Below are 22,233 nucleotides of genomic sequence, written 5' to 3'. Positions count from 1 at the left end.
TACTCCATTCTTTGAGAACCCATCAGTTTCCGCACTCCCCCTACGTCCCCTCCTTCGAGCAACACTGGATCCAGGTCCGATTCCCCAATGCTCCCCAGGCGTGACAGCGAGATTCGAATGATCAACAAGATCAAGGATTATATTCTAGTTTTTGATTTTACATTCAAACATAGGAACTCCCGGTTATCAAGTTGTCATCAAACTCAACAGTAATATTGAATTTTATGGCCTTAGCCGCGATGTCAAGATCAAGAATACATTTGGGGAATATTAACACCAGATCCCCATATCCATACCGAAATAACTGTACAATTCCAACATCCAATCCACCCCTATAAGTCTACAACTGATCAGCACTAGCAAGCAGCCGCTCAACCAGTTCATCCTCTGCAGAAGCACCATCACCTCCACCCTTCACCTCCACAACTCGACCAACAGCTCCAGCAAGTGCAGCCACCCTCTTCCTCTTAATCGACTCCTCCAACTCCGCACTCTTAGTCTTCGCCACCTCCAACACGGACGTCGGCAAATTCGCCAACCGTGCCACGTTCAGCCCATAACTCCGATGGGCTACACCTTCGGCAACTTCATACAAGAATGTGATTTCTTCGTCTCCATTCTTGCCGCCAGACTCTGTGAATCGCATGTGCACATTGCGCAGCTCTTTATTCGGGAATGAGCGCACCATCCGCGAGAGGTGTTGGTAGTGCGTGATGAAGAGTGTCAGTGAGCGGATGTTTCGAACCATATAGTCCAGTACGGCCTGGGCAATGGCGACGCCGTCGTGTGTCGAGGTACCCCGGCCTAGCTCGTCGAGGATAACCAAGGAGCGTGGCGTGGCTTGCTTGAGGATATCGGCTGTTTCCGAGAGTTCGACCATGAAGGTTGATTCGCCGGCGAGCATGTTGTCAAAGGCGCCCATACGGGTGAAAACTGCGTCGAGGAGGCCTAGCTTGGCGGAGGCTGCGGGTACGTAGGAGCCTATTTGGCCCATGATTGCGATGAGAGCGACCTGGCGCACGTAGCTGGATTTTCCGCCCATGTTGGGACCGGTGACGAGGAGTGCTCGTGTGCCGTCCGGGTCGAGGTTGGTGTCGTTGGGGACGTAAGTGTCTGTGAGGATGCGTTCCACCATCGGGTGCCGGCCCTGTTCAACGTGGAGACATGGTCGTTCGGTAAATTCTGGCTTGACATAGCCAGGTTGTTGGGCAATGACAGCAAGGGAGAGGAGACAGTCCAGCGTTGCGAGGGACTGGACACAGTCACGGAAGGATTGGTACTGGGTCGCGATATCGCCGAGGAGAGCCGCGAAAGCCTTGTCGCACGCTGCAGCCAGGGCTTCCTTGTGCTGATCACGTTGACGGATAAGCTGGATCACTTCTGGCGTGTGAAATCTTGAAACCTTTTTCGTTCCGCTGACCTTAATCCAAGACGCTGGAACCTTTTTGATGGCTAAAGAGTTGTTCTCGATCTCGATAAGGTATTCGATACCGGACACTGTCGCATACTTGACTCCCTTCCTTTGCAGACGCTCACTCGCCACGGAGAGATGCTCTTGCAGCTCGTGTTCGATACTAGCGATTCCGAGCTTTTCTTCGCCAATCTCCTCCGTCTCCTCCTCTTCGCGGAAGAATGAGTACTTGTCATCGTTCCGGGCGGCGTGGAGGTTAATCTTGTCCAAGAAGCGGGTGATATCTGACAAGATTGTTGGAAGGGAGGCAATCGCTTCGCTAATCAGCGAGGATTCAAACCCTGTGTCGGCTGGGGAATTGACATCGGCGAATTCCATTGCAATTGTCTGCATGGTTTGTAGAACGGTGAGAAGCTCTGGGCGAGTACACTTGAAAGTTGTTAGCAGTTGAAGACATCTAGTATACAGAGCGTACATACCTTGCCGTAGTAGATACGAATCAAGCTCTTTTCCAAGTCACTCTTGATCTTACTCAGTAGTCTTTTCACTCGCTCCACGATCACAGTGCGAACAGGATTGGTGAGCTCCTCGATCGCATCAGTTCGCTCTTCAAGTCGTACTTTATCAAGCAACGGTCTTCCAACCCAGCGCCGGAGCAACCGCTGTCCAAATCGCGTTTGTGTCCTATCCAACGTCCAAAACAGACTACCCTTGGCTGAGTGATCAGTCTGGTTTTGATAGATCTCCAGACTGACCAAAGTGTTTCCATTCAAGAGCATATGTGACCGAGCCGAGAACGGCTGGAAGTACTTTGTCAGATCAAAGACATGTTCGAGTCCGTACTCGGTCATATGTTCAATCATAGCAGAAAGACAGACGGTGACATGCTCCGGCAATTCAAGCACATTCTGAAGCAGTTTGACTGCCTGCACATCCTCTTCGGTGCCGGTAGCTTTCATCTTCCCAGCATAGAAGCCGGAAACATGACTATGCGCCTCGGCAGCTGCAGTCTTCTTCTTCGGAGCCCGCTCAAGGCGCACCGCATCTCCAAAGACATTCATTTTGCTCCCGGACAAGTGCCGTACGAGCTTCTCGCTCGCTTTTGACATCTCCCCCACAATCAAAATCTCACAAGGCGCAATGTGCAACAGCCGAGTTTCGATCTCGCTGCGCATGAACCCATCTTCAAAGTCATCATAGATCACGTCACCCGTGGCAGGTTGAACGGCAACGACACCGACATGCACCCGCTCATCATTGCCCCAGCCCTTGGCATTCGTCTCAGTGATGCAGAGCATGTACCCAGTTGCTGGTGACGCGCCACCGGCCGCGGCAGCCGGACCTTCAAGGCCCTCGACGTCGTCAATGTAGGTTCCCTTGGTATACAAGTTGGTCAACTTGCGGACAAAGGGTGCATTGCGATTATCGCCCGCAGCCTTGAGCGCTGCCGTTTCAATCTGCCGCACAACGCCAACCTTGTGGCCCGCCGTAATCAGGCGTTTCACATGTACATGGAGCCGGTGTACGGGGATACTGGCGGATGCAAAGCGGTCGAGGTGTGCCTCGGAAGGATCTGTAGATAATCAGGTTAGACCTCATCATGACTCGCAGGAGAGGATAGACATACGCTCATCAAATCGGAATTTTCCCGGGATACACACAATCCCAAGCTCCTTCGCCGCAATGCGCGCATCCTCGCCAAAGAACCGGAACTTATATCCAACCTCGATAACCAGTACGGTGTCCATATGGTTGCGCTTAATCTCAATGACTTGCTTCTCCATAGGCGTAAGCTTGCTACCACCCTTCTTCGCAGCACCTTTGCCCTTTGTAGGTGGCGGTGGTGCGGGCTCATCGTCTTCTTCTTCCTCTCCTTCGGCCTCGCCCGCAGCGCCACCGAGATCGCTGGCCGCAGCCCTTCCAATCCCAATCAGACAATCAGGCCCGCCGAGCTTCCGCACAAACTTCTGGTGTAGTTTCTCTTTTTCTTTCCTTCGCTCGACCTCCTCTGGGTCCTCAGTTTCTTTGCTCAGCGCAGTGGCGGGCGAGCTCTGGAACTTGAAGATGTCGGTACGCTGGCTGCTACTAAGTTGAGAGGCCGTGTTGAGGGGGACTTCTGCCTGGGCTTGAGCTGGAGCTGTCTTGGCCTTTTCTATGACGGAGCCATCTGTTCTAGCTCGTTTTGAAGGCGGTACCACAATATCATCCTCATCCTCGTCATGGTCTTGTATAGAGGCAGCTCGTTTCCGCTCGGGAGTTGGTTCTGCAGGCGAGGCGGCTCTCTTCTTTGATGTCTTTTCTGCGATAGACTCGGTGCTTCTCGTGACAGGCTTCGGAGTCGAGGACGGCTTTTGCGTGAAAAAGCTCGAGATGGTCGCTTGCTTTCGTTTCAAGGACGGAGAAGGTGCGGAGGATTGGGAGGAATGGGGCGCCATCGTGCCCAGCGGTCCCGGTTTGGGAATCGATCGGAATGTATCAAAATGGGAAGGATCAGATTCGGGTGTATCGAAAGACTGTAGGATAATTATGATGCTGTGATTGTGCCTTGTCAGTTGGCACTGAACTCCGCATTCGCCAAGCTTGACGCGTTGGAGACGCGATGGGCGTTAATTAGTTGCTGAGTCAGCACCTTCGCGGCCGCCCGCCACAGGGAACTACATAACTATGGATGCAGCGATTCAACTTCCATATGATAATTATTTAAAAGCTGATCTGGTGGTGTTAAATGCTTCTATCAACTCGAATTCTAGCTTGAGATCTACTGTATTCCAGAAAGACTTTTCATAAGGAATTATCCATTGTAAGGCTAATTGTGCTACATACATCACGGTTGGCTGTCCGTGAAAAAAAGATCATATCCATGCCATTTTCAATGCCCCGAAAGAAGTGTCGCAAAGAGAATGATGAGAGAGAAGATAATGAAGGTTGCATGCATCTTAAAGGTCATGAGAACGCCGCTCTAGTTGTGATGCATGATATCGCTCTCCCGAAGTATGTATGTATGCCTTTTAAACAATGTGAAACGCAGAAACGCTGCAAAAATGTAGGCGAGCCCGTGTCTAGCGATGAAGTCACAGGTGAGTGGGTGGGGGGTAAAGGTCCTCTGAGATGGTGGCGTCAGAGGAGATAGCCCGTGACGCAGAGGTCCATCCACCCCAGCCAGCCATTGTCTGTTCCTCCTCATTGTCCGAAGAACTGGCAAACGCGATCGTCTCCGGAGGACGAGGACCACGCAAAGGGTTCCAGTAATATCCTTCATGGTCATTGAGATTGAAATCGTTGGGCGATGTCTGATCAGAGAGGTAAGGAAGCGGATAGTCGTTCATGTGATCGTCGCTTCTATTCACAATTGGCGTCATCGAATCCCACCGCGGTGATGCAGGATGAACAAGAGTGTCCAGGATCGCTTCAGTGCTTTGCTCTGTCTCTGTTGTATGTCCATGGTTGTATGAAATGTTCGAATTGTTAGTCATGTCAAGTTGAGCCAAAGTAAAGGTTCGTCGAGCAGCCAAGGTATCTCCAGGAGTCAGGGTCACACGAGGAGCTTGCTGTGTGTGGTTGTCTTCAACAGTCTGATCCATATGTTCATCCTCTTCCTCAGCATCCTTGTAGACAGTGAACCCAGCCCGGCGTCTCTTTTGGAGTGCTTGTGTAGTCAGCCCCAGATCTTCATCTTGACGCTGATGGGCCGCTCCGAAAGGACCATTGCGATAGATGAACGTGTCCCGTTCAACGTCATCCAAAGACTCCGTGCTCTGCTCCTGGCTCACGTCTCTCTTGACACGCTTTCTGCCCTTGCCGAGTAGAATGTTGGGGTCGTTGTCCCGCAGTATGCCCCGTTTGCCGCGGGCCGCACCCTTCTTCGGAATTGGAGACTCGCCCTCCACAGGGCTATCATCGTCTGCGTTGCCGGAAATGACACGGGACTTCACGAATACTCCAGTAGGAGTGAAGATCTGTTCAGTGGGTTGTACGAGCCGAGAAGTCTTTTCCAGCTGTTTCACAATAGTCCCGTCTTTTTTCTGATTGCGCGTTCGTCGCATTTGCTCCGTGGCCGCATCGAAGACGTCCATTCCGGGCAACACAAGACCCTTCAGTCTTGCCAACTCACGAGCTCTGTCATCGGCTTCGATTTCCTGTGCGAGCGAAGCTGCAGGGTGAAACACGTTCGGGGTCGAGGGCAGAGAGGCATTCTGGCTTGCGAGGTCATCAGCAATGGGGCCTTGGCTTGCCCAGTTCGTCGATCCAGGGTGTTTGTTAGTCGAGGCAGTATCAACGCGGTCGACTTCGCCAGCCGGAGAATTTTTGGCAGATCCAGCGGTACGACGGACGACAGAGTTAGCCAAAGGAGTTACGAAGTCGGTCGGTTGGAGACCTGCGGTGCGAAGAGATGGAGATTGCGTAACAGAGTAGAAACCACCGCCAATAGCCTCCTCGGGCGCCAATTCATGCTGGTGGACAGGGTTGTAGGGCTGGCGCAGGCGAGGATCAATGTAGTCTGGGAAATCATCTGGCTCTTTCTGATTCGCATTCGCGTCAACGTCATCAGCTAGAAGGGGGGTTGTCAGGGTGGCTGGGTTAGCCGAGGTGCCTTGTAGCAGCGAATCTGGGACAGGACCCTGGATTGGAAGAGGGGTCGGCATGGTGCCTTCAATCACATCTGCATCATCAGCTTCGGTTGGAAGAGGGGTTGTCAAGGTGCTCTGGGTGGATGATGTCTGTCGTCCACGCGGTCTTCTCTTGTTCTTGTTGTCCTTTCTGGCCGACATTCGATCAGCAAGCAAGCCGGCAATGTTGTTGGTTTCAAACCAATGATTGTACGCTGCAACGAGCTGAGCGATGTCTGGTTCCTGGTGGCTCCGAACGCCTAGCTTGAACTGATGGGACAAATGTGCCTTCGATGCGACATGGGTCAGGAGATGAGACTTATCACTGAAGGTTGGCTGGCCAGGGCAGAGTGTGCAGAGAAGGCTTGAGCTATCCATCGTTGCCATCCTTGCGGCACCCGCTAGGAGGATGCTTGAAGGGACAGCTACTTGCAGTAACGAGATGGAGAAGTGGTGTCTTGATGCAAAGCTTCGAGAAACCAAGAAGGGGGGTGAAGGAGCAAGGGTAGAAATGAAGCCCAGAAGAAGGGAAAGAATGTCATACCCAATCCAGCAAGAGGGTAAACAAACCAACGCTGGGTTGAGGTATCCACGGATTGGGAGGGTCCCAAACGGGGCCAGGCCGTCGAATCGAGGTATCGAGGCATCCGCGCGTATACACCAGGCCAAAAAGGGAACGGTCAAGTTCGGTACAGCCTGTGGGACAGCAAACGAGCTGGAAGCCTTTGAATGGAGTCTTCGGGTTGGGTTCAATTGAATCGAAGTGATATTGGATATCTTGGGTATTTCTTTAGGTAGACATGAGAGGAGGTACAAGGGTGAATGGTATGTGCCACGATGTCTTAATAGCCTTTAGGCCATTGTGGGATGGTATGAAGCGGAATAAGTCAAAGTGGACATTGCTCTCCTCCTGCCTTGTATCCCATAGTTCATGGAAAAGAAGATCAATGGGTTATTAGATGGCAGGAGGGATGGAGAAAGATGGAGAAAGATGTGTAGATGATACACCTCTTCACTTGGCAAAGCATCGTGCAATGACAGATTTGGGCATGCAGCTAATATATCAGTCAGTCAATTGATCAGAACCAAGGGTGAGAAGCATCACATACTAGACAGGGTCGACTTCTTGTAGTCCCTCCAATCCTAAGAGGCTCAGGCCAGCAATGCCAAAGTGAGTATGATAAACATCAACCATATTCCCAGGGCGATCAGCAAAGCCACCAGCTTCAGGGTCCTGCATCATGTTAGTGTAAATTAAAAATAAAATATCGTAAAAAAAAATAAATAAATAAATAAATAAATAAACAATTCTGGGAAAGCACGAACCTGGCATTGCAAAACGAAAGAGGCAAGCTTCTTGCCATCAATCCAATGAAGGCGGTCAATCATGGCCAGGCTAGACCCGACCCACCAAGCATAACAGGCATCTGGTAGTTTCTCGGGACGGCCATTAAAGCCACCCTTGTCAATCTGTCGTTCGCTCAGCCATGCCCCCAGACGATCCTTGTTCACTAGATCTAGGCGGCCAGCAATAGTCAATGCTCCAACACATGTGAAGACTTGTCCTGAATGGGATTCTGCGCCGGGGGTAACTCCGTAGGCTCCATCAAAGTTTTCACAGCTTTGTATATAAGAAACCGCCTTGGGAATATCGACAAGGTCAAGGAGGCCCAGAAGCGATAAGGCATTGAGTGCTCCGTAGAGGAAACGGGTATCGGTCTCGCCCCACTGGTCTCCCATGAACGAGCCGTCTTCTTTGTTCTGCAGACTGGCGATGACTAGATTCGCTTGAGTTAGTATCAAAAAATAAATACATCAAGATCAGATTGGTAGAGAGGAACATACATGCACCAACTTTCTGCTTGCCCCCAAGACCACGCTTCTCTAGCTCGTCCACTGCATCAACGGTGACCAGAATTTGGATTGCAGAGACGGTGTAGAGCATGTGAGCATCGTGGCCAGGGGCAGCACCAAATCCTCCATTATCTTTCTGGCAGGAGAGCACGAAGTCAATGGTCTCATTGCGGGGTAATGCATCAGGATGACCAAGCAGATGGAGAGCAGTCAGTCCCCAGTAGACACCATTGAGGCGTAGGTGCTCAGTGAGCCAATATTCCAGTTCATCTTTCCGCTATAATCACTTGGTTAATCATGCTTCCTACCGTATGACCTGGCAGCACCAGTAAGAAAATAAATTAAGCACGCACAGTGTCCAGGTTTTTGATGTAAGCCACATGCTTCGAGATGTGTAGCTCCTGGTCTGACGAGATGCCACCCGCTCTACCTGGGCCTGAGACAAGCGCCATTGGATGTGTGGTAGACGCGTTCTGACGCGTTCAGGGTCTGGCGAGGGGGCTTTTTTTGCAAGAAAAGAGGGGGTGACAGGGCAGGTTAGTCAAAAAAAAGCTTGATCAGTGGATGCCCTTGTGCTTGAGGTTAATAAATTAATGAGAGGATGTGAGCATAGCTGTCACCAAGCTAAGATGCATTGGGGAGCGCCACCAAGGGCTGTGTCGGAGAGCCACGGGACTGGAGCGGGTTACAGGGAGGGGAATTGTGGCTGAGAAAACATCTGGCGATGATGGATCGCGTTTTTTAATGCCTGTGTGTCCACGTGATCGGATTCGAGGGCGGTGTATCCAATGGACGTCTGTAGTAAAGCGGTGTCTGAGGCGGTGTGTGATGAAATGCACGTGACCTCGAGTCTATTGCAAGGAGTAGTGGTATGGAGGACGATTCAACAATTCTTGTAGTAAGACTAGATATTGCATGGATTGATTGAAAATCTAATCAAATGTGGCCGGCTTTCTGCAATTGGATCAAGTCCTCCGATAATGCTTTGTAGAAATCATTTGAAAATGTTGTCCTTTTATGGTATGCATGCAGCATTGAGATGACGTTGGAGATATATCGCGATCCGAGATGCATGTTCTTGGAGAACACCATTTCTACATTCCAGGTATTGTTGGGAGTTGCTCCAAGCAAGGAATAGCATAGTTGAATTCAAGTTGATATTATCTAGTTAGTCGCCGATATTAACGAGGAACTCGAGATGAAACCGAGTCGTCATATCTATACTCCCGCCTGATTTGCCCATGCATCTACAGCATGTATCTCAAGCTCCAAGGCACACGAGTCACGACGGTTGATCTCCATGTCAACCCAGAACTAGCCTAGCTTCCATTCTGTCCGAGTCCCACCGATGACTGTACAAGTGGGTTCTCCCCTGAAGTCGCACTGCAGATTGCTCGGTGCACCGAGGTGAGCGTGCCCCCGGCGCTAGTCTTAGAATTTCTGCCATGTTTCAGACGAGGGAGATCTCCAGGACGTGCGGGTGGCAGGCCGAGTGGACCGGAGAACCACCGCCATGGCCGAGGGATTAAATAGAAACAAATCGAATTCCCCGGTCGCAAAATGCAGCCACGAAGATAAGCCGAGGGAGGAAAACTGCTCCGTACAAGAAATAGAAATAGAAACCGTTGATGGGTCCCAGCCGAACCGAAGAATAAGGCTAGGGTCGGGTAAGTTATTCTGGTATTCTACAATGGATAGACGTTGAAATGCTATGTGTTCCTTGTTTAAGATTAAAATTTAACAAGCGAGGTTAAGCACCTTGATTTGCCACCACGACGGCCTTTGCGTTGCCATCCTGCTGCAAGTGGCTCATTTCGGTTGAGGTTATGGATAGAAGACTAACGGGGGTTCTTGCTGGTACCTGATAAACGATTGTCAATATCCAAGTGCCTGATGATTAAAATTTGATTGCTGTGGATTTTCATTATAATCAATCAATACAATCGACGAATGAGCAGGGATTCGTACACCGCATCTTTCAAGGTACCTGACTCTCTTTAAGCGACTCGTCTTCACGCTACATATATATCTACATCTTACCATCCAGGCATCTACAATCTCACTACTCTGCATACATCGAGTAACTCTCCGGACAAACCGGAGAGTTTCTCACCTCCTCCGGGCACACCGTGACACGGGGTTAGACAAGCAAGATAATTGTTTCTCGTTGATTCCAATTCCTAAAAAAAAAAAGTGCAACCCCCACTCTGGATTAGCGTAGGATCCGAGCCATGAATGAAGAGGGGCCATGGGCAGCGCTTCTCCAGGGCGATGGACAATGTTAGTGGACAGAATCTGAAACTCGGACAAGCTAGGCAATTTAGCAGCCCATGAAGCAAGAAACTAAAAGTGGAGCCAATGGGGCCCGGTGCAAGCGCCGTGGACACGTTTTTGTCTGACGACTGCCCGTAGTATTTGGGGTCTAACAAGTAGAGGCCTAGTTAGGTTGCCCAGCCTATTGTTTGCATGCGATGGAGTCCGGAGTATACATCCTAGGAATTTGGATCAGCGGAGAGGAAGTCGCGTGGTTATCGTTCTTTTTTTTTCTTTTATTGTTCTTACCCCTGAAGTGTACATACTCCCGTACATTCCGAAGTATGTACATCTCGATGATGCAGATGGACGCAAGAGTAATGCATAAATTGCCCCCGGAGATTTTTCGAGAAATTAGAGGAATTCAGGAACAGTATCGTCCTCGTTTGATAGCTCGCTCCCGTGATTCAGATTTGTCCGGTTCCAGCATCTGCGACAAGCGCAACCGTGGAATCGGCGACAGGCACGGACTGGTGGGATTTGGCAGTGATCAGTGATCAGGATGGGGGTCCACTCGGGCTCGATGATCGACCCAATCAACGAACAAGACCAACTGCAACGTAAGGCACGCACATCATCCCGCCCGTGGCTCTGTTTGTTTGATCCAATGGCTTTGACTGTTGCTAGTGGGGAGTGTCCGATCAGACTCGAGGACAGTACACCGTTTGTACAGAGTACTTTTTGGAACTTCTTTGACGGATGACGATACCGATCTAAATGGGGATAGAAGAGTATAGCTGCATTGTCAGCGGCCATGATCATTGCCTATTTAGCATGGAGCTCCAGTATTCTCTGGATAGCTGTGTAATTACCTATGAAGTATATAGCTGATCTTTCGTCATGGTACCTGGAACAACCCCAAACACTCCACTGTGATGTCCATGGAACGGCCCCCAAGACCAGTGATTGACACATGAGATCATGGCTTGCGAGAACGAGAGATACTGTATAGTAGTGGTGATGCATGTTATGTTGTCCCTGGTCGTATGACGAGAATCCTTAAGACGTTTTATTAAGAAATGGTATCAGATAGCAAGTTAGGAGTAGTCCTTCATACAATGTACAGGCTACCTTTTCGCGAAAAGTACTGGGGTTGTACTTATCTGTACTCCAGAATATGCACTCCGTATAGTCTACGAATTATGAACCGGGATAATTAAAGCCAAAAGTGGGAATCCCCACCGACTTTCTTTTCCCCCTTTTAGACTGTGACGCTGTCAGTACTCTTCTCTGATAACCTCACTGATAGGCCCCAGTGGCTTAGGGGCCTTGCATAATCAGGAATGCGTGGTCGCCTCGTCCGTCAACCCCGTTAAGCCTCTCTTTCCCCCCTCCCGTCGCATGCATTATTTTGCATCTTGCAGCTTTCCGACTCTTCTCGACTCTCAACTCCCGAGTCCTTCTTTCGCATCCCTTTTCTCTCCGCCACCATCTCCCGGACAGGTTAGCGTGGCTGACTGGTTTCCTCGACACTTTCCTGACGGGTCATAGTCGGTGCTCTCTCCCTGGCTAACGCAGCCGCTACGCCAGCGCTAAGTCCAATAGGGGACTTTTCGTACGGTCGTCCCTCCATTCTTCCTTTCCCCTTGATCAACACCGTTTTTCTTGAGGGGGGTCTTCTCGATCGTTTGCCATTTCACTCCCTCTCTCCAGATTCAGACCACTTGAGTTTAGTGTCCCGCGACTCGCTTGAAACGTCGCCTTTCTGCCCTGCCGATCCTCCGATCCTCGAGACGCCAGAAAAAGAGGGGGGGAAACCCGAACTTGGTTCTCGCATCCACAACACGCATCTCCTACACAACTGCTTCCTCTCCTCACGCCTTCAGTCTTCGCCTGGATTGGTTTCGCAAAAAGATAGTTTGTGGGAACATATCATGAGGGACTTGTTGGTGAGTCGTACCTTGTTTCGAGCGAGCGCGAACCCTCCTATGGTATCGGTGGATCAGAGCCTGGTCTTGCTTCGATAAAGACATCGCGACACTCCTTTGACCACCGTGGTCCCCCTGCATTCAGCCATCGTGCCATACGGGGTTACTGGTTCTTTTTTTAGACTCTCGACAAACCCAGCTTCTTCTTTTTTTTCTTCCTATGATCGACTTGACTGACTAGGCATACCTTTGTTTTTCTAGAATCCACTCTCCCGATAGCCCTTTTTTTTACCCTGTCCTTTATCGGATGGAAACAACCGTCTTTGAACATAACCCTATTCTTTGCAAATAACCGGCTCCAACAAGCCATCGACACGTGCAACTCAACTTGTCAAATCACAGTCGACACTGAGATCATCACGTACGCCTCAGCCGCAATCCTGGTCGCCTAGACGCCCATGCTGACGTCGAATACCCGACAGCTGATCAAATAAAGTTGGGCCATATCGCATTCACGCGACACAACGACCCGGCGATTTTCTTTCCTCCCCTCGAACCTTCCACATATACGACTGAGGCCTGGCTTCCTCGATTGTCGCCCAACATGCCGTCTCGCAACTCCACCGTGCCTAATCTCGACCTCAAGTCTCTCAAGGTCGACTTTAGCAACGGCAAATTGTCCACCCCTCTCTCCCCAGGGGCGCAGAGCTCTGATAGCCTCAGCCCCTTGACGCCGCGCTCGCCAAAATCCCCCTCCAGCTCTCCGTTCCTCAAGGGCGCTACCATTCGTCCCGTCACCCAGGATTCTAGCAGCAAGGGCAACAGCCCGGTCCTTGCACCCAAGTCCCCTGGTCTTTCGGCCACCGAACTCGGCCCCGAACCCTCCACACCCGGATTCACTGCCATTCCTCAATACTTCCCCTCTCCTAAAGACTCCGGCAAGGCCTCACACGCCCGCGACGCATCAAGATCCTTTTTCGGCAATCTAAAAGCACCCAAGCCGTCGCATCGAGCACAGCGATCAGATAGCTCGGAGAACTCCACAGAACCCCCCAAGAGCCGAGGTAGCTCTAGAGACAGGAAGACGGCACCGAAGTTCTACGAGTCTACTCCTGACTTGCCTGGCGCCCTCGCCAAGGCAAGCGAAAGCGAGAAGAGTGAGTATTTCCGTCATTCCCGAGTCTCTCTCGTCCCTTTGCGAACCTCGGACTAACCCTGCATGACTACAGACGGAAACGGTGTTAGCGACAAAACCACCCAACCAATTGGCCCTAAGAAGACCAATACCGAGGTGGATTCTGCGCCATTCAAGAAGAGCAAGCCCCGATTCGCAAACCTTTTGACCAGATCACGATCTATTCGAGTTGATGAATCGTCCGGAAATCGAGCCGCCGGTCGACGACCGTCTACTGGCTTGGCCAAGTTGGAGGAGTTCAAATCGACAGAGGTATCAAGCGCACCGCGCTCAGCTACCGCTCGTCCTGAGCGCCCCGTCGAAGGAGGATTGCATCCGCCCCCACGATATACGGATTCTGCTTCTCTCAGAAAGGAAAAGAGCCATGGTGGGTCCATGGTGAATTCTGCCTCATTGAGCCAGGTTTCTGGCGCATCGGCTGCAATCTTCAACAATCTCAAGCAGTCGTCAAGCGGGGCGGCTGATCGCATTGGCAAGGCAGGCAAGGGCTTCTTCGGCAAGATCACTAGGAGTGGTAGCACGAATGAGCGGGAGCTGATCAACGATGATAACTATGTGTGCTCGGTGATCAACCTTCCCCTCATTGAGCAGGCGAGGAAGACCCGTATTGCGAAAAAGTTGGATGGATGCCGGGACAAGACCGAGTTTTGGATGCCAGCGCTTCCCTACCGCTGCATCGACTATCTCAATTACAAGGGCTGCGAGGAAGAGGGTCTCTACCGAGTACCAGGTAGTGGACGCGAGGTGAAGCATTGGCAGAGGCGGTTTGATTCTCAATTAGACGTCAGCCTCTTTGATGTACCGGATCTTTACGATATCAACACGGTTGGATCATTGTTCAAGGCCTGGCTTCGTGAATTGCCAGACGAGTTATTCCCGAAAGCCACCCAGGATATGATCGCCGAGAAGTGCGAGGGCGCCACCACCGCTCCGCAACTGCTCAAGGACGAGCTGTCCAAGCTCCCACCCTATAACTACTACCTTCTCTTCGCCATCACTTGCCACCTTAACCTCCTGCACTCCTACGTCGATCAGAACAAAATGGACTACCGCAACCTCTGCATCTGTTTCCAGCCTTGCATGAAGATCGATGCTTTCTGCTTCCAGTTCTTGGTCTGTGACTGGAAGAATTGCTGGCAGGGTTGCTGGACCGAGAAGGAGTACATCCAGAAGGAGAAGGAGATGGACGAAATGGAGAGGAAGGCCGTGGAAGAGAAAGAAGCCAAGGCCCAGGCTGCGTCCTCCCAGTCTTTATCTAAACACGAACGAGCCGTCTCTTCCGGCTCTAGCTCCAAGTCTGAGGAAGAAAAGCCTCGCCCGGAGACGTCTCGGGGCCGAAAGGCTAAACCGAAGAACATTGAAATCACACACACTCGAAGCATCTCCCAGCTTCCGGAGCTTGGCCCGCCTCTGTCACCTATCAAGATTTAGAATCTGCATCCCTCACGATTGCCTACAGGCTTGTTTGAAAGACTTCTACGAAATCAAACATGCGGCACTTGTGTCGCCCTCTTTGAACTTGCCTCGGGCATATCCAATTAGGGCACTTTACCATTTCGACTGGACCGATTATGCATCTGTCCACAGGAGACGTTGGCCACCTTTTGGGCAATGCATCACCAGTCGTTGATTGATGGCGACCACGAAGTACAGACATCTCGCATCATCTTTCATTTTTCTTTACCCAATCTCTTTACCCATCCCTCTACTGGGTGCTGTTTGGTTTCCCTGAGCCGTTCTTCGGCCTCGGACCAGCATCCCATCGGAGTGCATATTTTGGCGTCTCCGGCATCGATTTTTTCCCCCACATCATCTTCACATGACTGTCATCTTGATGCTCCGTTTACGCTTCTCTTGCTTGTTGTACATGTTGATTTCGCACCGTACACTCTGACCCTGGCGAAACACGGCTCTTATTTCATTCCTTCATCTCTTGTCTATCTGAATCTTGTCCTGTCATACGCTGCTGCCCTTCGTGTCTTGTTTGGCAGCATTTCAAATATCCCCCCATCGAGTCATCTGCTTTTCATGCTGCTGCTCCTTCTAGATTCCCCGCCGTGGCTCTTACTATCTTTGTCATTTGTGCCTTGAGTTTCTTGTTCATTCGCACAGTTGAATGGTCCCTTCTATTTTGTGTCTTATTGTCTGTATTTGGCGTTCTCATTTGAGGCTTGTACAATAGCGGCAGTGGGATGGCATTTTCGGTTGAATGAAGACATTTTTTGGGTTTCCCATATTTTCCATACATTTAAAAACATAAATTCCATAAATCTGGTCCATCGATGGCTATCGGTAGGTCGTTGGTATAGATATGGCGATATAAACAATGCTTTTTGATATGGTCTCACAACTGGACAATCGTAAAAGAAGATATGAGTCCCGACTCCAAACCCCAACGCCCGAGAATGAAGAATAGAAACGAAAAATCTAGAACTATACAGGCCCCAGCAAAGATCGAACTCAAGTCCCCTTAACCACTACCAGGCTTCCTCGACCGCCGCTCATTAGCCCGCTCCTTCCGCTCATTCCTCTTAATGCGCTCCTTGCGCTCAGCCCGGTTCATTCCACGAATCGAGCTACCCTTAGCAGCAGCAGCCTCCTCCTTCTTCCAATCCTCCTCCTTAACCTCAACAGCCCACTGGTTATCCTCGGGCTTGTTCTTGCCCTTGTAACCCCAGCGCGGCACCCACTCGCCAGACGCCTCGTCGTAGACTAGCTTCTTGCGACGCTCCTTGTCGGCCAGCGCGGCTCCGGGGCGCTGGCTGAACTTGCCGATGCCCTTCTTGCGGGCGAACAGCTCCCACTTGGTCGGGGGCTTGGGGGTGGGCAGGGGCTTGTGCCGGGGCACGGCGGTGGCCGCGGCGGGGAGGTTGAGGAGGACGCCGTTTTGCGCGGACGAGGTGATGTTGCATGTTGTCAGGAGTTGGTTGAGTAGGACCTGGGCGCCGTCGCGGGCGATCGCCTTGAGGGAGTCGTTGATGTGCTCGCCTTGGGGCAGGTCCAGTGGGTTCGGGTCGTTGACCATCAGGTTGCCCAGGTCGAAGGTGTAGGGTGAAGGCTTGGAGACGGTAATAGGGCTGAATTGGGGGAGAAAAATATGTTAGCTTTGGTATTCGACTTGATATATCAATATCAACACCGAAAAAAAAAAGGTTACGTACAGTCTCTCAGGCTTGTTGGAAGCCACATCAGTGGCAGAGTTGCCCATCTCGACGTCAGGCATGGTGACGTTAAATTCAAAGCTCGGAATTAAAGACCGAAAAATGTCTGTTCAGAGCAAAGAAATGCGGCGGAGATAAAGCTGCTCTCGGCAAGAGAAAAAAAAAGTGGTTATCTCAGTTCCTCTCTACTTTTTCTGCCCGCCCCTGACTAAGGCCACGATGCCACACCGCCATCCTAAACGGGCGAAAGGAATTCATCAAATTATTATGCGTGAACTTCCCCAAACCCGACACTCCGAAATCCGCCAATTCCAACCCCCAATCCTCACTCCCCCCCAATTGACCACACTGGCCGCCGTGCCAGTGTCTGAGTGATCCAATGGCCTCCTCGTGGTGCTGGAGCTGCCTCTCAAGGCTTCGCGCAACGCCAACACCGCGAGCAATCCTCCCTCCGCAGTCTATCACGCCCCGAATCACAACCGCCTCCTTCCACTCCTCCGCCGTGCAATATGCCAACCCAACAAAGAAGAAGGGTGCCCTCGTGGCAGTGAAGTACCGCCAGGGTCAGACTCTGCGCCGAAAGAAGAAGAAGACCACCGAGCGTGCGCGTCCCCCGGCCGTCGGCGAGCGCAAGGCTTTGCGGAAACGTATCGTCTTGAGTAACCCCAATGCCCTTGAGGTGGAGGGTATGCAGGATTTGTCTTCGGAGACTATGGTTGATGCCCGTCTGCGTGGCTCGGTGCTGGGTCTGCCCGTGCCGATGCTGGATCAATTGAGAGCTGTGCAGGCTTTCAAGCCTAAGCAGGGTTGGTCGATATTCCGCCGGCCGGGTACCGTTCTGCGTCGGGATACTTTGGAGATGGCTCGTTTGTTTGAGAAGATCTCTGGCGAAGGTGATGCTGCCGAGAAGGGCAAGGTTGTTAAGAAGATTGTTACGGGGTTGAAGGGCTCTGGCAAGACTGTGCACCTCTTGCAGGCTATGGCTATGGGTTTCGTCAAGAAGTGGGTTGTTGTCACAGTTCCTGATGGTAAGTTTCGCAACGATTTGTCTTTGGTATCAATTGATTAACTGCAGCTACTAATTGCTCGTTATACAGCCCGAGAACTTGTCTCTGGTGATACTAGCTACTCCCCGATCGAGGGCACCAACCCTCCTCAATACGTCCAGCCCAATGCCGTCTCCGCCCTTCTGATGCGCACCGTCGAGGCCAACCGTCAGGTTCTTGCCAGCCTCAAGGTTTCCCAGAAGCACTCTGCCCTGCCATCCCTGAAGGCTTCTTCCACCCTGGAGGACCTCGCCAAGCTCGGCTTCCAGGATGCGGCCGTTGCTTGGCCCGTTTTCCAGGCTCTGTGGACCGAGCTCACTGCCACCGCTGCGGCCCCCGGTATGGAGAAGGACTTCAAGCCCCGCCCTCCCATGCTTGTCACCGTCGACGGCATCGCACACTGGATGAAGGAGAGCGCCTACCGCGCCGCCGACTACTCCCCCGTCCACGCGCACGACCTCGTCTTCGTCAAGCACTTCATCTCCCTCCTGCAGAACGGCCAGGCCTCCCTGAAGAACGGCGGTATGGTCCTGTACGCCACCTCCACCTCCAACAACCCTGCCATCTACACCCTGGATATTGCCCTGGAGCAGCTGGCCGCCCGCCAGGCCGGTGTCAGCCCTTCGTCCCCCGACTACCCCGCCCCCGAGGCTTACAGCGGAGCCGACGCCCGCATTCTGGAGCTCTTCAAGCCTACTACCGGCAAGGAGCCTCAGTTCGAGCTCCAGACCCTCGGCGGTCTGACCCGTGACGAGGCCCGCGGTTACCTGGAGTACTTTGCCCGCAGCGGCTTGCTGCGCGAGGAAGTCAATGAGACCTGGGTTGGCGAGAAGTGGAGTCTCTCTGGTGGTGGTATCATCGGCGAGTTGGAGAAGTTGGGCCGTCATGTCCGTAGCACTGCGCAGACTACCCCGGTTCTGAACTAAGTGTTGGTTTGGATATACCCACTTATACCTGTTTTTTGTGATTCGGGCCTCGGGCTGCTGTATTGTAAATGGGATGCTTGCGGTCTCTTTTATGTTTTCCTATATGTATTTTACAATCTGAGTCTCCTGTCTTTTCTTCTTTTTCTGTTTGTATGCATATAATGGATATGTTGGGTCTTTATGTGAGAACGTAGAGAGAAATATTAATTTTGTATGCCTTGAAGCTAACAAATTAGATTTGAGCAGTACAGGCGGTGCTGGGGGGTATGCCTGGTAGGAAGAGGCAGATTGCATCTTGAACCCAATTTGACAGGATAGAGATACACTTGTGTTTCAAATCTTCGAATTCCTATCGACGACGGGGGACATAGTCAATACAGTGCATATACCGGACTGTTTCCACTACTCCACTGTTCCAGAGTGGAGTATATAGTCTTCAAACCCTCGAAGGAGGAAGTGACGAATCGCCAAATCTACCACCGTTCTTGGAGCGAGCTCGCGAAGCTATGGATAGTGGGCTTGCAGTCCTAGCCACCATGGACGCTGGAAAGTTCTCCTTTTGAGAACCGGAGCGAGGGGAGCCTTTGGGGAGGCTTCTGTCCTGGAAGGACTGATGAGAAATGCATGGTCGAGACCTGATGCCCACAAACACCTCGAATCTCAACACTCAACACGGCGATGAGCATGATAGACGAATGGCGCATGGCCATATGAGTTCCAACAATGACCATGAAATCAGCCACTTCATCCACCCGGCCGGAACAACCAATCCGTCTCCGGCGTGGGAATCAGATAATTGGTGATATTAAACTCATTCGTATTCGCCGAGCCATTCCCATCAACAACGGGCCCAGTACCCGTAAGTCCATGAATAGACATAGGATTCGGCACAGACTCGGACATATCCAAATGGCCAGCAGGATTAGTCGAATTCGGATCCGGTGCACGAGCTGGCGGGACACGCGGTACATTAAAGAATCCAAAGACATCCAGGTACTCCAATTCATTGGGCGCCAGGTTCCGCGGGGTGACAGCAGAGGTTTGAGGACGCGGGGCCTCGGTTCCACCATTACTCATGCTGGAGGGGGACTCGCGGGGTTGACGAGAGATCAGGAAGTCGAGGTCGAATGCACAGCGGCGCATGTCGGCTAGGATTTTGACGGTGGAGGGTGTTGAGCGTTCGCCGTCTGTGGCGGCGGATTGTTGGTATTCGCCGTATTCGTCTAGGACGCGTTGGAGGATGTTGCTGTAGCGTTCGGCGACTTTCCAGTATTGTCCCAGGTGGGCGAGGGTGTCGACGAAGAAGAGGATGTCATGGCTGACTGTGTGGGCGATTGTTGAGCCGTGGACGAGCAGGAGGCGGGCTGAGACCCAGAGGGTGAATGCGAAGGGGGGTCCTAGTTTGTCGAGCATGTTATTTTCGACCACGAAGCGCGTTACTGATAGGATGTTGTCGACTGCTAAGAGGCACCGTTGGCTGGCGCTGTATGAGGGGGGTGAAGATGGGCGAACGGGTTGTTGGGTACGCGGCAGATGAATGTAAGCGGATCACAGCTCTGTAGCGGTGTCAGTAGCATATTTGTGATAGGGAGTATAGACATAGGTTTAGACTTACGTTTGATAGGTAGCATGGAGTTGAACCCAGTCGCTATGGACAGATCGGCTCTGTTTTCCTGCGGCAAAGAGCCTCGACGAGTTCTCGTACGCATACTCAACAGGCAGGTTAAACTCCCATGACGTGAGCTCACTATCCAGCTTGCGGTAGGTTGCCTGCCACTCCTCGACGTCGGAAAGCGAACCGATATCCACAGGCCGCTTCAAAAACAGATGGATGCGTGACAGAATACCGAGAATCTCCATGTAAAGTCCGAAAGACCCAATATTCTCTGCGTGGCTGAGATAGTCGGCACGATCACTGGAGCAGTGGAATCGTCTCGTCTCAACGGGCTGATTTTTCATGAAAAACTCTTCCTTGCAGGGAAGCTTGCGGTCGATGTCCTTATCGTCCAGTGCAAAGTTGAAAGCAGTGGCGATCGTTGAATACCGGTCCAACAAGTAAACCATCCAGAACAAACGCCGTCGGCTCTCGTCCTCGATCCAGGAGTCAGGCTCTGAGAGTGTCACTGCTCTCAATGTATAGATGGAGGGGTACACTGGAGCAATGAGAGATGACTTGGACTCTACGGCCAACCCTAGCTGGACCACGGATCGTGTGATCAGAGCGAGCAGCTTCCAACCCGGAGGACCGTTAGATGATCCAACCAAGTCTATCGCAAGTATAACGAGGGCTTGCAAAGCTTTCACAGATGAATTCTCCAAACCATAGAGAAGGACCTTCTGCTTGGAAGAGTCATGATAACGCTTTCGGTTCTGATCGTTGAGTCGGGGATCGGACGAAAAGCGCAGTGTTGTTGCCACGATGGCATACAAAACCATCCGATCTGCCTCCTCCAGTGGGGACGGGCCGAAGAAAGTATCCAATGTTGACCTGCGGTGAAGAATCGGGCACCAGGAGTTGATGTGCTCAAAATAGAGATCAACCAACGCATACAGCAGATCGTATGGTGGAAGATCCAAGTCAGGATCTGCCAATGACTGCTCTTGGTTGCCGAAGAGGTTGACGGGGACTGTCAATGAGGATTCATTCCCAGTATAGTCGTTATTGGTTTGTGCGTTGGGGGCAGACGGCAACGAGCTCATCGAAGGTGCTGATCCTCCATTTTGAAGGCTGTTTTGAACCAAGTTCTTCACCGAGGTATCCGACGGGCTGGTAATCGAAACATCTGCTCGACGAGAGGGTAGGGTCACCGAGGAAGCAGGATCGTTGAAGTAAAGTGCGGTGCGGGGACTAGGGCCGTGGACAGCCGAGGGTTCCGATGGGGAGCTATAAGATAGTGAGCCAGCCGGGACCATCTCATGTCCCATTGAGGACTGGCTCTGTAGGACATGCATCTCAATGAGACGGGCTTGCGACTGGATGATTTCCTCCAATCTGTCTGAAACACTTATGAGCTTTCGGATCAACGGAGACGGGGTAGGGTATCGACTAACCAAGCCGCTGCTCTAGCTCCTTTCCATAGCCAGCTCGCAGACCAGGCTTCTTTCTCTCCTTGTACTCGCACATCTGGCCATTGCGAGTACACCAGCCACAGCTGGGCTGGACTCGATCTGGTTTAACGATTCTAGGTTAGCAGCTGGGTCCGGACTCAAACAGGCCGTCATCACCTACCGCATTTGACCTTTCTCTGCTTGCATAGTTCACATCTTTGAGGTACATTAGCTTTGAAATTGTTGCATATCTTGCACGTTCACGGGCCCGGGTATATGGTACGATCACCTCGGGGCTACCTACGAGACGGTGAGGGGTCGCTTCCGTTTCAAAGCTCGCGAGCCATTGGGGCCAAGAAGCTCGTTATCCGAGTCAATTCCGGACGAGTACTCTCCCGGGCTCAGTTCTTTCTCAGGACCAACGGGACCCTGATTGGAGGGAGGGGGCAGCAGCGCGGGAGGTGCTGCAGTGTTCGGCATTTTGCTATAGCGAGATGGGCCCTCTTATCGAGGATCGACCATGACGCGCCGGCGGAATAACACGCGGGATGGGTTTCCGGGCCAGCTGGGCCGAGAGTAGCACACGGCGTTTGTCCGATGAAGAGGTAAGTCAAGGCCGAGGGTGGAGGGTGGTGTGGGAAAAAAAGAGGAGAATGAAGACTTCGGGATCGCGGAGTCACTAGGCCGAATGGAAGCCTCAGGCAGAAACTGGGGCAGTCACCCCGCGTTTCTCCACTTCTTCGCTTGCACGAGGCCACGAGGCACAAGCAATCCTGCAAGAACCCGAGCCCGAAAGCCTTCCCC

The 22,233-nt window shown here is 51.9% G+C and overlaps 7 protein-coding genes across 7 annotated transcripts; 2 read left to right on the top strand and 5 right to left on the bottom strand.

Moving 5' to 3' along the window:
* Positions 1 to 340: 340 nt before the first annotated feature.
* msh3 (mismatch repair protein MSH3) lies at positions 341 to 3,846 on the bottom strand (the record flags this gene model as incomplete). Its single annotated transcript, XM_056704130.1, has 3 exons — positions 341 to 1,840; positions 1,891 to 2,984; positions 3,039 to 3,846. The coding sequence occupies 3 exons, from the start codon at positions 3,844 to 3,846 to the stop codon at positions 341 to 343; spliced, it is 3,402 nt and encodes a 1,133-aa protein (XP_056550090.1).
* A 636-nt stretch (positions 3,847 to 4,482) lies between these two features.
* N7496_011216 (uncharacterized protein) lies at positions 4,483 to 6,405 on the bottom strand (the record flags this gene model as incomplete). Its single annotated transcript, XM_056704129.1, has 1 exon — positions 4,483 to 6,405. One exon carries the CDS (start codon positions 6,403 to 6,405, stop codon positions 4,483 to 4,485), a length of 1,923 nt encoding a protein of 640 aa, XP_056550089.1.
* A 625-nt stretch (positions 6,406 to 7,030) lies between these two features.
* On the bottom strand, positions 7,031 to 8,324 carry N7496_011215 (Rab geranylgeranyltransferase subunit beta BET2; the record flags this gene model as incomplete). Its single annotated transcript, XM_056704128.1, has 5 exons — positions 7,031 to 7,073; positions 7,128 to 7,252; positions 7,345 to 7,796; positions 7,864 to 8,149; positions 8,226 to 8,324. The coding sequence occupies 5 exons, from the start codon at positions 8,322 to 8,324 to the stop codon at positions 7,031 to 7,033; spliced, it is 1,005 nt and encodes a 334-aa protein (XP_056550088.1).
* A 4,333-nt stretch (positions 8,325 to 12,657) lies between these two features.
* On the top strand, positions 12,658 to 14,679 carry N7496_011214 (uncharacterized protein; the record flags this gene model as incomplete). Its single annotated transcript, XM_056704127.1, has 2 exons — positions 12,658 to 13,210; positions 13,283 to 14,679. 2 exons carry the CDS (start codon positions 12,658 to 12,660, stop codon positions 14,677 to 14,679), a joined length of 1,950 nt encoding a protein of 649 aa, XP_056550087.1.
* Positions 14,680 to 15,718: 1,039 nt separating this feature from the next.
* Positions 15,719 to 16,471, bottom strand: N7496_011213 (ribosome biogenesis protein RRS1; the record flags this gene model as incomplete). The annotated part of the gene is made up of 2 exons (XM_056704126.1): positions 15,719 to 16,325; positions 16,410 to 16,471. The coding sequence occupies 2 exons, from the start codon at positions 16,469 to 16,471 to the stop codon at positions 15,719 to 15,721; spliced, it is 669 nt and encodes a 222-aa protein (XP_056550086.1).
* Positions 16,472 to 16,788: 317 nt separating this feature from the next.
* Positions 16,789 to 18,381, top strand: N7496_011212 (mitochondrial 37S ribosomal protein mS29; the record flags this gene model as incomplete). The annotated part of the gene is made up of 2 exons (XM_056704125.1): positions 16,789 to 17,437; positions 17,507 to 18,381. 2 exons carry the CDS (start codon positions 16,789 to 16,791, stop codon positions 18,379 to 18,381), a joined length of 1,524 nt encoding a protein of 507 aa, XP_056550085.1.
* A 744-nt stretch (positions 18,382 to 19,125) lies between these two features.
* Positions 19,126 to 21,909, bottom strand: N7496_011211 (putative C6 transcription factor; the record flags this gene model as incomplete). The annotated part of the gene is made up of 6 exons (XM_056704124.1): positions 19,126 to 19,778; positions 19,822 to 19,937; positions 19,997 to 21,377; positions 21,433 to 21,549; positions 21,611 to 21,645; positions 21,734 to 21,909. 6 exons carry the CDS (start codon positions 21,907 to 21,909, stop codon positions 19,126 to 19,128), a joined length of 2,478 nt encoding a protein of 825 aa, XP_056550084.1.
* Positions 21,910 to 22,233: the final 324 nt, after the last annotated feature.

Source organism: Penicillium cataractarum (genome assembly GCF_028827025.1).
Source record: "Penicillium cataractarum strain IBT 29864 chromosome Unknown utg000009l, whole genome shotgun sequence".
Lineage (NCBI taxonomy): Eukaryota > Fungi > Ascomycota > Eurotiomycetes > Eurotiales > Aspergillaceae > Penicillium > Penicillium cataractarum.
This window is presented reverse-complemented; position numbering and strand designations above follow the sequence as displayed.